The sequence below is a fragment of the Rhinatrema bivittatum genome, chromosome 1 (genome assembly GCF_901001135.1).
Source record: "Rhinatrema bivittatum chromosome 1, aRhiBiv1.1, whole genome shotgun sequence".
In the NCBI taxonomy this organism is placed as follows: domain Eukaryota; kingdom Metazoa; phylum Chordata; class Amphibia; order Gymnophiona; family Rhinatrematidae; genus Rhinatrema; species Rhinatrema bivittatum.
Window position 1 is genome coordinate 99,138,915 of NC_042615.1, and position 15,049 is coordinate 99,153,963.

At 41.4% G+C, this 15,049-nt stretch overlaps 1 protein-coding gene across 6 annotated transcripts in view; it reads right to left on the reverse strand.

Annotated features, from left to right (window-relative positions):
- Positions 1 to 15,049, reverse strand: part of ASB5 (ankyrin repeat and SOCS box containing 5) — a 216,665-nt gene that overhangs the window by 70,641 nt on the left and 130,975 nt on the right. For all 6 annotated transcript variants that reach the window (XM_029579143.1, XM_029579056.1, XM_029578976.1 and 3 more), the window contains one exon: positions 2,989 to 3,096. In XM_029579143.1, coding sequence (XP_029435003.1) covers positions 2,989 to 3,096 — 108 coding nt within the window. The remainder of the gene's footprint in view (positions 1 to 2,988; positions 3,097 to 15,049) is intronic.

Here is a 15,049-nt window from a genome sequence, read left to right on the forward strand (position 1 = left end):
AGATAGAAGGGCGCGTTGCAATGGTCTCATATGAGCCCGCGCCCATGGCACCACCTCCAGAGTAGATGCCATGAGGCCAAGGACTTGTAGATAATTCCGAGCTGTGGGCCGGCTGGCGCTCAGCAGGACCTGCAGATGATTCCGGAGTTTTGACTGTCTCTTGGCGGTCAGGCTGACCTTGTCATCTTGGGTGTCGAATTGGACCCCTAGATATTCCAGCAACTGGGATGGCTGTAGGGAACTCTTCTTTATGTTGACTACCCATCCTAGGCTTTCCAGAAGAGCTATAACTCTGTTGGTTGCCCGGTGACTCTCTTCCAGTGACTTTGCCCTGATCAGCCAATTGTCCAGGTAGGGATGGATGAGGATTCCTTCCTTCCTGAGCGCCGCTGCCACTACAACTGTTACCTTGGTAAAGATCCGCGGCACGGTGGCTAACCCAAAGGGTAAGGCCTGGAATTGGAAGTGCTGATTCAGGACTTTGAAGCGTAAATAGCGCTGGTGATCCCGATGGATTGGGATAGGCTTCTGACAGATCTAGGGAGGTTAGAAACTCCCCTGGCTGCACTGAATTCTTGACAGACCGTAGAGTTTCCATGCGAAAGCTGGGGACCCGTAGGTGTCAATTGACTGACTTGAGGTCCAGGATGGGCCTGAAGGTGCCCTCTTTCTTGGGTACTATGAAATAAATGGAATAATGCCCAGAAGTCACCTCTTCCGCAGGTACTGGGATTATGGCTTTTAGGGCCAGGAGCCTCTGTAAGGTCACTTCTAGTGAGTGGCAAACAAGGAGATTCCACAAACCTGTTCGGCGGAAGCCGAAAGAAGTCCAGGTAACATCCTTCCCGGATGATGGCGAGGACCCACTGGTCCGAAGTGATCTCGACCCACCTGCGGTAGAAGAGGGTTAGCCTGCCCCCTATGGCTGCTACCCTCGGATGGGTCGGCTGATTGTCATTGTGGGTTACGGCCGGGGCCAGAACCCGGACCAGTTCTCTTCTTGGTATGCTTAGCCCGAAAGGGCTGATTCCTGGCCTGAGAACGAGGTGCTTGATAGCGAGACCTGTAGGGGTTGAAGCGTTGCGAGTTTCTACCTCTGGATTGTCTGGAAACAGGACACTGGCACCTTCTTGACCTGTCTTCTGGTAGACGGGGTAACGGAGAGGCACCCCATTTAGTAGCCCAATTCTCAAGGTCGCTGCCGAACAGTAGGAGAGAAGCTGTACTGTGTGGGTGGCTGTCCCTTGGGAGGACAGAGCCTGAAGGAAGGGTGTCATTTCGCCTTTTGATAGGAATGTGGTTTTCTTATTTAACGGTTGTTAGCATCACTTTCACTTTTAGTAAAAGTGAAAAATGCTGAAAGGAATGGTGATTCTGTGAGAGTGTAATATGTATGTGAGACAGGGAGGGTGCTTCTGTATGTGCGTGGTGTATATGTGAGTCAGGGAGGGTGCTTCTGTGCGTCAATGTGTGTGCGTGAGAGAGATGGAGCATGTTTTTGGCTGGCTTATGGCTGTGAGAGAGGGCATGTGTGTGATTGAACCTGTTTGTAAGTGAGATAGAACATGTGTGTGATTGAAAGCCTGTGTGTAAGTAAGAGAGAGCGAGAGCATGTGTGATTGAGAGAGACTGGCCAGAGAGGTGACATGTGTATGTGTGAGAAAGGCTGATCAGGGAGATGACTGGTGTATGTGTGTGTGTGTGTGTGTGTGTGTGTGTGTGTGTATGTGAGAGAGAGACTGGTTGGGAAGAGATTGGTGTGTGAGAGACAGAAACTGGTCCTGAGGGTGTGACTGGTGTGTGTGTGAGAGAGAGAAGAGACTGGTTGTGGTCCCTAAGAAAGAGGTCTGTGAGGACAGCTTCAGCAGCTACTGCTGCTTCTGGTATGGCCTGCAAGGGAAAGGAGTAGGAGAACTGCTGGAGAAGGTAAGTAAAGGTGGCTTTTTAAGTTCATTTTTCTTGATTGACTATTATTTTAATTATTGGGTAGTATGTGATGTGTCTGCTGTTTGAAATATTTTATTGGTGTTTGGTAAAGCTTTCAAAATTTGCATGAGTCTTTAATTATTGGATATTCTATTCATCAGCTGTTTTGAAATTATTTTATTTGTATGATTTTATAATTATGATTAATGATTTATATATCTTTATTTTATTGATTTGTTTCATGAGGAATGGTGAAATTTTTGTTTTTCCATTGTTACACTGTATAGAGTCTGGCGTGATGCGTTTTACAGTTCAGTTTTTGTATGCACATTTCTATTTATACTTTATGTGGCTTTATTCTATATTTGGTGAGGGTTTGTGTTCTGCATGCAAAGACTGAGATGAAGCATTCTTTTAGCATGTGGTTTCTCTGTAGGGATCTGTAGTTGCTTAGCCTGTTCTGTTTTCCTGATAGGAGGTGTATTGATATTTTAGATTCTGGTGTAATATTTTTGGTGTTCTTTTTCATAGGTAGGGTTGTTATTCTTTGAGTGTTGGCAGATAGTATTGTGTTGATACGGGAGGACCGTGCTGAAATATATCATAATAGGTATGATGCCATATGAATTCCAAGATGCAAAGTTTTCTTGTTGGCATCACAACTGTGCATGAAATTATCACAACAACTTGTATATTAATTTTACCTCAGAATGTCATTTTTCATGTAAAATATGTTATAAATGCATAATTTAAAATTGTGTATGGGGAGGGGGCGCCAGACTGTAAGATTTGCCTAGGGTGCCTAATACCCTTGCACCGGCCCTGTCCAAATGGCATTGAAATTTAATGTGGACAAATGTAAAGTGAAACAAATAGGGAAAAGTAAACCACACTTTAGTTATATGATAGGTTCCATAATAAAAGTTAACATTCATGAAAAAGATCTGGGCATCATTGTGGACAATAATTTGAAATCCTCAGCTTAGTATGTGGCAATAGTCAAAAAAGCAAATAGAATGTTAGGAATTATTAGGAAAGGAATGGAGAATAAAATGGACTTACATTTGCTCCTGCTTCAAGAAGGGTTCTTGCACAGCCTACATGATCTCCCAGACAGGCTTCATGTAGAGGAGTTACCTGGTCAATCGTCAGACTATTCACATTGTATCCCTACACATGTAAGAAACAACATATTATAGTAACCTAATAATCTATATAAATTTTTAGTCTATATTTAGTTTTTAAAAAATGGTTCTATACATGAATATTAAATTTATGAAGTCTTATTACTGTTAAATACTTTCTTCTGATCTCTTGTGCTTCAGTCTACATTAGTAGTTCCCAAATGTTGGATTGTGATCCCCAAATGGTGTTGCAAAATCAATGCATAAGATATATGCAGCTCCAGACTCCCTCCCTCTGGATTTCCACCCCAGCCTACAACCTGCAGCAGCACTCAGCTAAGATAGATTAGTATGCACTACCTCCACTGTATGCAAATCTATCTCATGCATATCCATTATGGATATCCTGAAAACCTGACTGGCTAGGTATGCCCAAGGACTGGTTTGAGAATTCCTGCTTTACAGAGATAGAATTTAGCTTAGTTTTCTTCAGGGGAAATGTAATGAATTCTTGGGCATCTGCCAAGATTTATGTAGAAATTGCATTATATAGATCTGGTAAGAGGCTATGAGGAACTGAAGCATAGTGTTTTCATAATGATTTCGGAGAATCTTACCTGTCGCCACTGAGGCATGGGTCCTTAACTTCTTAGAACTTATAGAGTGGAGTTAACCATCACACTGTAATGTGGCAACTGGTCCTTGTCAAATCCTTCAGCTGCCCTGACACAGTACTTAGTGTCTGCTTTCTTACCAATAGTAAGTATGATATGGAGTAATATATATGTAATATTATGATGATGATTATGTGTGGGGTCTCAAACACCCTCTGCCATACATCCTGAAAGAGAGGGTGGATGGGCCCTGCCACTATGAGCATCTAGGTATATCAGATGGTCAGGAAATTAAAATTTGAAGGCATTTTACAAGAAGTTAATAAGTACTGCATAGCATATTATAGTATGAGTTTTACTGAGCATAGTTGTGGGCTGCCAGAACTATTTGTAGTCTTTTCACCTGCATCAGGGTGGGCACTAATCAGGGTGGGCACTAATGGATTTTGCAATGCTTTCTGGGTGCTGAAGGTACCTGCCATGGGGCAGATGATGAAATCCTGCTCCTGTAAGAACAGTGTTCAGGGCTTCCCCACTTGTACTCAGGGTATACCCCTTCTGCTGCACCAATTTACAGTCACCTACTTGAGATCGAAGGAAACCTAAAATGTTTTTTCATCTTTCTGTCTTCTCTGCAGATATTTTCACTCTCTCTCAGTATTTTATGACTTACAACTAGGGCACATGAGCAGATGCTAGAACCATTCAAATATAAACCTTCAGATTCTGGGATAGTGCTAGGTGACACTGGATCATCTTTTTTAAGGTATTAAACAGTTTTATCGAAAAAGAAAGAGAATACATAGATCATCACAGACAAAAACCAAAAGTGAATAGAGAAGAGGTAAAATCATAACAAGCCAACTCATAAACCACACCCCAAAACTAAAACAAAACCCTAAAACTATAACTGCATAGCATCCTGTACAGATTCAAATTAAAGCTGTTCCTAAATCCAAAATTAATATTCATAACAAAAAAATACATTAACAAAATACAAGAAACTGAGCATCAAAAATGAGGCCAACCACTACCCCTAAGAACAACCATGTTCAGAAGAGTTATCCAAGTTATATTGACATCAGAATAATACCATGCACTAGCCACAGCGCACGACTCAACATACGATTAGATGCGCAACCGAAACCCCTGATGCAAAACAGGGGTTAGGGCGTCCAAAACGCACGTCCAACTGAGCGTGTAGCTAATAGAGCTCATCACATGTAAATTCATGTTGATAAGGCTATTAGCTATTTCTCCATGATGCAAAAAAAAAAAAAAAAAAAAATGTGCCCAACTCGCACATTTTGCCCTAAAAAATTAACGCCTGCCCTGGAGCGGGCGTTAATTCTTGAGGAGCCCAAAATCTTTACAGAAAAGCAGAAAATACTGCTTTTCTGTAGTTACTCTGAAAAAGAGAACCCTAAAAAAAAAAAAAAAAGTATGCCAGCAGTCAGGTTAGGAAAAGGGATGCTCAATTAATGAGCGTCCATTTTCCTAACCCATCACTGTGCATAGGTTAGGAAAACGGAGACTCATAAAACTGAGCATCCATTTGTTTACCTAACCCACTCACAGCCATGGGAGCCCAATGTTGAGGAGCTGCTAGGGATGCAAAATGTTCCTTAGCACCTTCTTTTTACTATGGCAGCTGATTTAAATATTAAATCGGGCACCCAGGAAAAGTGGATCGGATGCATTAAAAAAGTGGATGCTCAATCATGAGTGCCTGTTTAACGAGCACCAATATTGCATTGGCCTGATTTTGCTCTAGATCCTTTATTCAAACCAATTTAAGATTATCAAGTCCACCTCCATTAACAGCCTGCAAATAACAGAAACCACATTTTTCTGCCCTGGAGTATTTAGAATCAGTTTTTAAAAAGGTAAACCTCTACTACACATGGATTTAACTGGATCCTTAAGGGACCATCCCTTGAACTGTAAATATTGAAAAACAGGAACATTATTAATATCTAGCACTGTACATCAATGGTTTATATCTTTTTTGAATGGAAGGTCACAGAAAGTGGTGGTTCATGATTCTAAATCTGCTCTTTTTGATATTAAAACTGGAGTCCTGCCAGGTTCTGCATTATCGATATCACTATTTAATGTCTATATTATGCCAATCTGTCAGGTTCTTTTGGAACTCAACATTGATTATCAAATTTTTGCCGATGACATCCAGTTTTATATCCCAATTAAGGAAATCATTGAAAGATGCACTCGATAAGCTTGTCAGCTGTGTGCTCATCCTTCAAATGTAGCTAGTTAATAACAAATTGTCCCTAAATATGAGCAAGACAGAGATCTTATATGTGGCTAGGTATCCATTTGACAGTATTCCTGAAAAGATATCCATTGAGGATGTCCAAACTTACTATAGACAACAACAAGTTATTAGTGTGAGAGCAAAAGAATCCGAGAACGTCTTTTAAAATAAGAGAAAAAACATCTTCTCCTGGGCTTATACCCATACTCATATCATTGATCATATTCTTAACTTCCTGTATAGTAATTAAGACCTCTAAACCCTCAGCAACCTCTCCCGATAATTCAGGCAGAACAAGATTACCTAGCAATGCAGTGATTTCATCACCACTAGCTACCAACTCAGAAGTATACAAAAACTTATAATATTTCCTAAACACCTCATATGTTTTCCTGGCAATACAAGAAATCTCATTAAGAGTCCCAATATTTTTTATCAAGTTATAATTGATAGAATCTTTCAACTTTGCACTAATATCAGCCTTATTCCTTTTATTGCAGAGCAATTGTTTGATCCATCTAAGAATCTTGCTGCTTTCTGGTTAACAATAGTCTTTAAAATAGCACTTTTATGTGACACATTCACTCAGTTCTAGCTGTTTCTTCCTGTTCTTTAAAAGATTGATTGTGTACAGCATCCAACACTATTAACTTCCCTCTAATAGTTACCTTAGCTGCCTCTCACAGAGTAGTTCCAGACACTTCACCATTATCATTTATCTTAAAAAAAAAAACCTCCTCAATGGCATCAGCCACAGATGAACAAATTTTCTCATGCTTTAGTAAGCAATTGTCTAACTTCCACTCTCTTAAAGATTGGTCCCTTATGCCAAACTACATTTCAACACAATCAGGGCATGATCTTGCCACTCAATGAGGCCCACTTCTACAAAGCAAAGTGATCCCAAATCTTTCATATCAATAAAAATGAAATAAATTCTAGATTAAGTGTTATTAGAGTAGAGATACCTCCAAGAATCCACCAATCCATTTTCAGTAAACAAATACTCAAATAACTGGCTGGGAGTTGAACCAGTTTTATCTAACCCAAGAGAAAGGACCAAATTAAAATCACTCCCAACAAATATTATCCTCTTGAAAGAGGACATCAAATCTTAAAAACATGTAAAAATGAAGTCAATTTGCTTGACATTCTGAGTGTAAACAGAAACAGTTAAGGCAACACCTACTACCTTACCAGTAACAAAAATGAAACATCCTCTCGGATTCCTTCTAACTTTAGGTACTACAAAAGGAACATTTCTTCCAAATAGTATTCCCACTCCTCCCTTCTTAATAAGAAGAGGGAAAATATGTGCATTTCAGATCAATTCTCTATCAATTTTAAAATGTATTTCTTGAATACAGTATACCACGACTCCTCTCCTGAGGAGCATACTTTTTTTTAACAGGTGAATAAAGCCCCTTCACATAGGGACGGTAAGTTTAAATTGAGTGTATGGGTGCCCATATACACACATACACAGGAACTTTAAATCATTTGCACAATTGTGCACGTACAATTTAAAATACACAAAGTGCATGTATCTGCTCCTAATTGTAAACAGTTGCATAAGCAAACATTCGTCGCGTATATTCCTTAGCACTTTGTGGTTTTAACACAAGCACATAAGCGGATTTTAAAGCATACACGCATGAAGGACAATCCCAGTTTTACCAATTAGTCTACCAATTTGCCCAGTCTATCTCGAGGTCACCCAGATTCCTCTGGTTAACTTCAGCCGGCACCTCCCCCCATTTACCCAGACCTCTCACCCACTCGTTTTAGGGCTAAAAAGAGATTTCTGAAGGCTTACACCTCATCAAGAGAAAAAGTAAATATACGTGGCTAAAAGCTTACCATGCACCGCGACTGCTAGTTTTAAAGTACAGATTTATGCATTAAATGTTGACCTCAACCTGAAATGCCCTTGGCATGCCTTGACTCCACCCCTTTCTCCTGTGCACGTGCATATATGCACATAATTGGGCCAATTTAAAATTCGAGTCACTCGCACTCGGCCCAGGTACTTACATGTATGGGCTTTGTAATGTGAGCAACTCTTAAAACTTACCTCTTAATGAACAAGAAACTTCAAAAGGTTGAGACATTTTTACACTGTAACAGTATCATCATCACTAGGAACAAACTCAACCATCTGCTATGTGAAAAAGAAATCACTTTGAACTACATAAAAAAAAAACCCCAAACAGAAAAACCAGAAACAAAAAATTCACATTCCCCCTATATCCTAGAACCTAAGATAACAAGCCTGTTATATGAATCTAGTCTAACATTACCAGCCTGATAAAAAAGTTCAGAAAAAGGGAAAAACCCTGCCAAACCCATGCTAAACGATAGACCCCTAATGTCGTCCTCTAACTTTTAATTTGAGGAGGGAACCAATATACCTATGTGAATGAAACTAAATCCCCACTCCACTGGATGTAAACCATTATTTGCGCATTCCTAATAGACCATCATAATAGGCGTCATTGTGTGGCAATCCATGCCTGTCAATCACTCTGCCTTATATTTAATCATAGGTCAGTCCATATACTTTTTTAAAGGATTTTTTGGTGCTATAATTCTGCGTGTGAAAATTACTTAAAATGTCCTCTGTACCATTGACACCTTTAGCCAAACATATTATCTTCTTAGTATTTGATACTCTAGTACTTAGCTTTGGGTTGTAAGATCACAACTCCTGCCCTCAGTTCTCCAATCGGATCATCCAGTAATGTGAACAATACCACATTACTGCATTAAAGCCCAACGCTGTACAGGTTTCGGACGGTGTCGTCCTTCCTCAAGGGCAAAATTCGTTACTGCATTAACATGGCTCTCGGCGTTTTTTTCATGAAGCATGAAGCATGAAGCATGAAAAAAACGCCGAGAGCCATGTTAATGCAGTAACGAATTTTGCCCTTGAGGAAGGACGACACCGTCCGAAACCTGTACAGCGTTGGGCTTTAATGCAGTAATGTGGTATTGTTCACATTACTGGATGATCCGATTGGAGAACTGAGGGCAGGAGTTGTGATCTTACAACCCAAAGCTAAGTACTAGAGTATCAAATACTAAGAAGATAATATGTTTGGCTAAAGGTGTCAATGGTACAGAGGACATTTTAAGTAATTTTCACACGCAGAATTATAGCACCAAAAAATCCTTAAAAAAAGTATATGGACTGACCTATGATTAAATATAAGGCAGAGTGATTGACAGGCATGGATTGCCACACAATGACGCCTATTATGATGGTCTATTAGGAATGCGCAAATAATGGTTTACATCCAGTGGAGTGGGGATTTAGTTTCATTCACAAACCCATGCTAAAGCCAGACCCAGTTAGTACCTCTTACTGTAAAGATGAGAGTATGCAAGAGGGGCGAAAATAACACACCAAAATTTTAAGAAAAAAAAACCTGGAATCAATTCTCAGCCCCCCAGCAAACCCCTGTGAAAAAGAGAAAAGCATCTTGCACAATAATAATTATTTTAACCACTCCCACCAAAAATAAGGAAAATAAGTATAGGGAAAGCAAAGAGAAAGCGCCCACATCCAAATAATATCTTATCCCCAATAAACATACAAGTAAATGTACTCCCACATAAGTAGAAATATACCCAACTCAAGACATAGCAAGTTTGCTTACCAAAAATGGTATTCTCCATAGACAGCAAGATGAATTAGCCATGACACGTGAGTGATATAATCCAGTGGCACTGAACAGATCTCTCTCCTTTAGCTATTAGAGCTTTATGCTCTCCTGAACAAGTGCAGGAATTCCTGTCCTGGCATTGCCTCGTAAGCCCCAAGTTGATTATAGAGCTAAATCTAGCTAGGTAATAGATACTCCAAGGTGGTGGATTAGTATTTAGCATTGCAAATTCATTTATTTATTTATTTGTATTTATTTAACCATTTTATATACACAACGGTTTACATCATGACATGTATATTATAGGTAGCCAATTACAATCACTTGATGTGTTCATGTATCATACATTTTAGTGACAGACACATACATCATACATTTTAGCAGTAGACACATACATTGAATAAGGGGGCAGAGGAGGTGAGATATACAGGGATAAGGTAGCTGGAATGAGGTAGAACTTTTAGTGTGAGGTACTGGAGGGATGTAAAGTTAGGGGTTGAGAGGAGAAGTTTCAGATATATTTATTTGGACTGGGATGGAAAGTAACATGGTAATGAGTTCTTTAGTTCGGTTCATAATGAATTTGACCATGCGGGAGTAAGTACTGATTTCAGTAAAGAATTAAGTTAGGTTGTATGCATTTTGAAATAACCACGTTTTAAGGTCACGTTTGAGTTTCTTTGTTTCAGTAGTCAGACGTAGAGTCTCAGGTAGAGTTCCAAAGTATAGGTCCTGCAATGGAGAACATTTGGTTTCTTATTTTTGTCCGAGATTTATTCTGTAATGATGGCACAGCTAGTAATCCTTTTTGCTGAGATCTTAGTGATCTCTGTGGTTTGTACAATAGTACCACTATCCCTACCAGGCCAGTGTTGTCAGACTGGAGGGAGGAATGAATTCATGTTAAGACTTTATATTGGATTCGGGATTGTATCGGTAGCCAGTGCAGAGCTATCAGAGATTGCGAGATGTGATCAAATTTCCTGGATCATGTTAGGAGCCTAGCTGCAGCATTTTATAGTAGTTGTAGTTCTTTTATAAGGCTTTTAGGTGCTCCGAGAAGAAGGGAGTTGCAGTAGTCTAAGTCTGAAAAAATGAGGGTTTGTATTACCATACGGAAGTCTACATGAGTCAGCAATGGTTTCAATCTGTGTAGTAATCGCAGTTTAGCATAGCCTGATTTGATTAATTTGTTTACTTGTTTTTCCATTGCTAGGTTCTCATCAATCTGTATTCCTAAATCCCGCACTTGGTCTGAGGGTGTAACATTGAAGTTACCTAGGTCAAGTGTTTTTGGGGACATTGTAGGAGGGTTTCTTCTTAACAGAATGATTTCAGTTTTTTACTGTTTAGAGATAGTTTGAGAATGGATAGTTCATGTTGAATAGCATTCATGTGTGATGCCAGCGTCTGTACTGTATTTTCAACAGAAATTGTGCATGGTATGTAGAACTGAATGTCATCAGCTGCGAGATTAGTTTCGAACACAAAACGATTTGATCATATTTCACCCATTCTTTCCCATTTGAAATGGTTATCAATCTCTGAACGCATTAAGCATAAAATTTCCATGATAGTGTTTAAACTTCTTAGGCCTGACTCGACTCCATGGTCTAATGCAATGGTTCTCAATCTTTTTTCTGTCGGGACACACCTGACAGATGGTTCTCACATGTGTGACACACTGAACCTGTGACCATCACAGGGCTAAATGTAAACATGCACTCTGCATTCCACAGGAACGCCCTCGACCCCCAACAATGGGTGCAGAGCAGAACTAGGGCATTCCCCGTTCAATTTACCATACAAAACAAGATATTTCTGGTGACATCTCAATAAAAGCAACATAAACACGCTCTCCAACCAGATGCAATAGCCCTCCTTATGAAAAACAATAATTTACCATCAATGCATTTTCTATTGAGAAAACACAACAAATAAGATTGATACAAATGCCTACTTGCTAGTAAAATACTTCACCTCGGTCACACACATAGAATCAACCTTCACCAAGTACAGAAAAAACACAAATTTCAAATATAGAAACAGAAACTGGAATGGAAACCCCAAAAAAGCCACTCTGCATTCTGTGAAAAACAAAAATATAGCACCTATCAGATTTCCAGGATCTGAAATAATTTACACAAACTTATCTGCACAAAGTTACACCTGCATTATGGAACTCAAATAGTAACAACCCTACCTATGAAAAGGCAGCACTGCAAATGTTACACCAGGCCCTAAACACCAATATACCTCCTATTAGGAAAACAGAACAAGCCAAGCTACTATAGAGCCCTACCAAGAAACTACAAGCTTGCAGAACACGCTTAGCTGGGTCACACACGCAGAACAGAGACAGACCCTCACCAAATATAGAATAAATTGACCATAAAGCTAATGTTTCTGTTTTGCGTTGTTTTACTGCATACAGAGTTTGACTTCTTGCTGTTTCCAGTTCAGTTTTTGTCTCCACATTTCTATTTATACATTCTCCGAGAAATATAAAATAATTCTAAAACTAGAATATAATAAATGTTTCAAAGCAACTAATAAATGGAACATCCAATCATTAAAAATTTTCTAAATTATTAAAAATTCTCCAAACACCAATAAAATATTTCTAACAGCAGACACATCACATAATACCTAATAATTAAAATGGCAGTCAATCAAGAAAGTTAAACTTAAAAAGCCACCTTTACTTCCCCTCTCCAGTAACTCTCCTACTCCTTTCCCTTGTATGCCAATAGCACATACCAGAAGCAGCAAGGGCTGCTGAAGCTCTGTCCTCACGCTCTTCTTCCTTAGGGCCCATGACTGGTCTATCTCACACACACACACATACACACACACACACACACACCAGTCACCTGCCTGACCAATCTCCCTTTCTCTCACACACACCAGTCACCTGCCTGACCAATCTCTCTCTCTCACACATACACACCAGTCACCTGTCTGACCAATCTCTCTTTCTCTCTCTCACACACACACACACAGACACCACACACACACACACACACCAGTCACCTGCCTGACCAATCTCTCTTTCTCTCTCACACACACACACAAGTCACCTGCCTGACCAATCTCTCTCTCTCTCACACATACCAGTCACCTGCCTGACCAATCTCTCTCTCTCTCTCTCTCTCTCACACACACACACACACACATACACACACACACACCAGTCACGTCCTTGACCAATCTCTTTCTCTCACACATACCTGTGACATTCCTGAGCAGTCTCTTGCTCTCACACATTTCTCTTAATTACACACACATTCTGTCATACGCTTACACACTTGCTGACTCAATCTCTGTCTCACTCACCCCCACCCACAACACACATGGCAGCTACAGCACAAGGTAGCCGGTATGCTGCTATTAAAAGCAGTGTCCTGACAGGCTGGAAGTCAGCAGGAGAGACCTCCCTAGCCCCACAGTGCTAAGAAGGCAGCTCTCAACTGCTTGCTTGTGCTGCGATCGATCGGGGCACAGAGCAATCAGCTGAGAATGTAATTTTATGCTTTTCTCCCCACCCCAGCCTTATTTTTTACAGTTTGATTATTGTTAATTTTATATTTTCTTGCTGGTGTCGCGCTGGAGAGAGAAGAGGAGGTCGGAGCCGGGGAGGGGGGGAGCAGCGGCGCCATGCTCCTTCTGCAGCAGCAGAAGCAAGCATGACCTTTTCTTCTTCCCATGAGCCCGGTAAACATCACTTCCTCTTCCGAGCCACAGGGGGGGGAAGAAGGAAAGGTCATGTTCATGTTGCCGGCTTCCACAAAACACTGCTGCCGTTCCCCTTGGGGCTTGAATGTGCTGATAGCCCGGGCAGGAATGGCAGCAGTGTTCGTCTCACTGAGGTGAAAGGGGGGGGGGGGGGGAGAGCAGCGGGTGGGTGACACACCTGCCGGTGCTTTGCGACACACTAGTGTGCCGTGACACACCGGTTGAGAACCACTGGTCTAATGCTTTATTAAGAATATATCAGCCGACTCGTGAATTGAGGTCATCTCAACGTGGATTACTTGATATACCCTCCATCCCCCTTGCTCATCTTACTACCACACGTGAAACAGCTTTTTCTGTTGCGGCCCCCTGACTTGGAATTCTTTATGGGGCGGATTTTCAGAGCCCTGCTCGCGTAAATCTGCCCAAAACCGGGCGGATTTACGCGAGCAGGGCCCTGCGCACCGGTGAGCCTATTTTACATAGGCTCACCAGCGCGCGCAGAACCCCGGGACTCGCGTAAGTCCCGGGGTTTTCGGAGTGGGCGTGTCGGGAGGCGTGTCGGGGGCGGGGCCGGAGCGTGCGGCGTTGCGGGGGCGTGTCGGCAGCGTTTTGGGGGCGGGTACGGGGGCATGGCTACGGCCCGGGGGCGTGGCCGCGCCCTCCGAACCCGCCCCCAGGTCCCGCCCCGGCGCGCAGGAGGCCCGCTGGCGCGCGGGGATTTACGCCTCCCAGAGGGAGGCGTAAATCCCCCGACAAAGGTAGGATGGGGGTTTAGACAGGGCCGGGCGGGTGGGTTAGGTAGGGGAAGAGAGGGGAAGGTGAGGGGAGGGCAAAGGAAAGTTCCCTTCTAGGCCGCTCCGATTTCGGAGCGGCCTAGGAGGGAACGGGGGTAGGCAGCGCAGCTCGGCGTGCGCAGGCTATACGAAATCGATAGCCTTGCGCGCGCCGATCCAGGATTTTAGCCGATACGCGCGACTACGCGCGTATCTACTAAAATCCAGCGTACTTTTGTTTGCGCCTGGAGCGCAAACAAAAGTAGGCTGTTCGCGCTCGTCTGAAAATCTACCCCTATCTTTTGAGGTGCGTGAACAAGATAATATAAAAAAATTCAGGTGTTCCTTAAAAAGCTTCCTCTTCCAATATGCCTACAGTGGGTTCTGAATAACTGACGATGGTTAAGGTATCTTATTGGTTGATCTGGTTCCTTACAGAGTATTGTTTGGAATGTTTTGTGTGTTTCTTTTATTTTATTTTTTATTTATTTTTCTTATTTTAATGATGTGATGTTGTTTTGTAATGTATTATGTATTGTTTTTTATTTTTACATGTAGTATTTAAATTGCTTTATGTATGTTTTATTGTAAATCGCTTCGACCTTTTGTGTTAAGCGATTAGTACATTTTAATAAATGAAATGAAATTAAGTAGAAAGTGATTCCTAGATTGGATAGTAATTTACAGAGTGAAGCATGTAGATGTTGAATAGAGTTGTGGATAGTGCTGAACCCTGGGGGACACCAGCGTTGATCGGGAAGGTGTCAGACATGTGGTTGCCTAGTTTGACTTAGAATGTCCTTTTGATAAGGAGGTGAACCACTTCATTACATTGCCATCAATTCCAATTTTTATCAGTTGGTGGCATACAAGGGTATGGTTGACAATGTTGAAGGCTGCCAAGAGGTCAAGTTAGCACCAGGAAATAAAATTC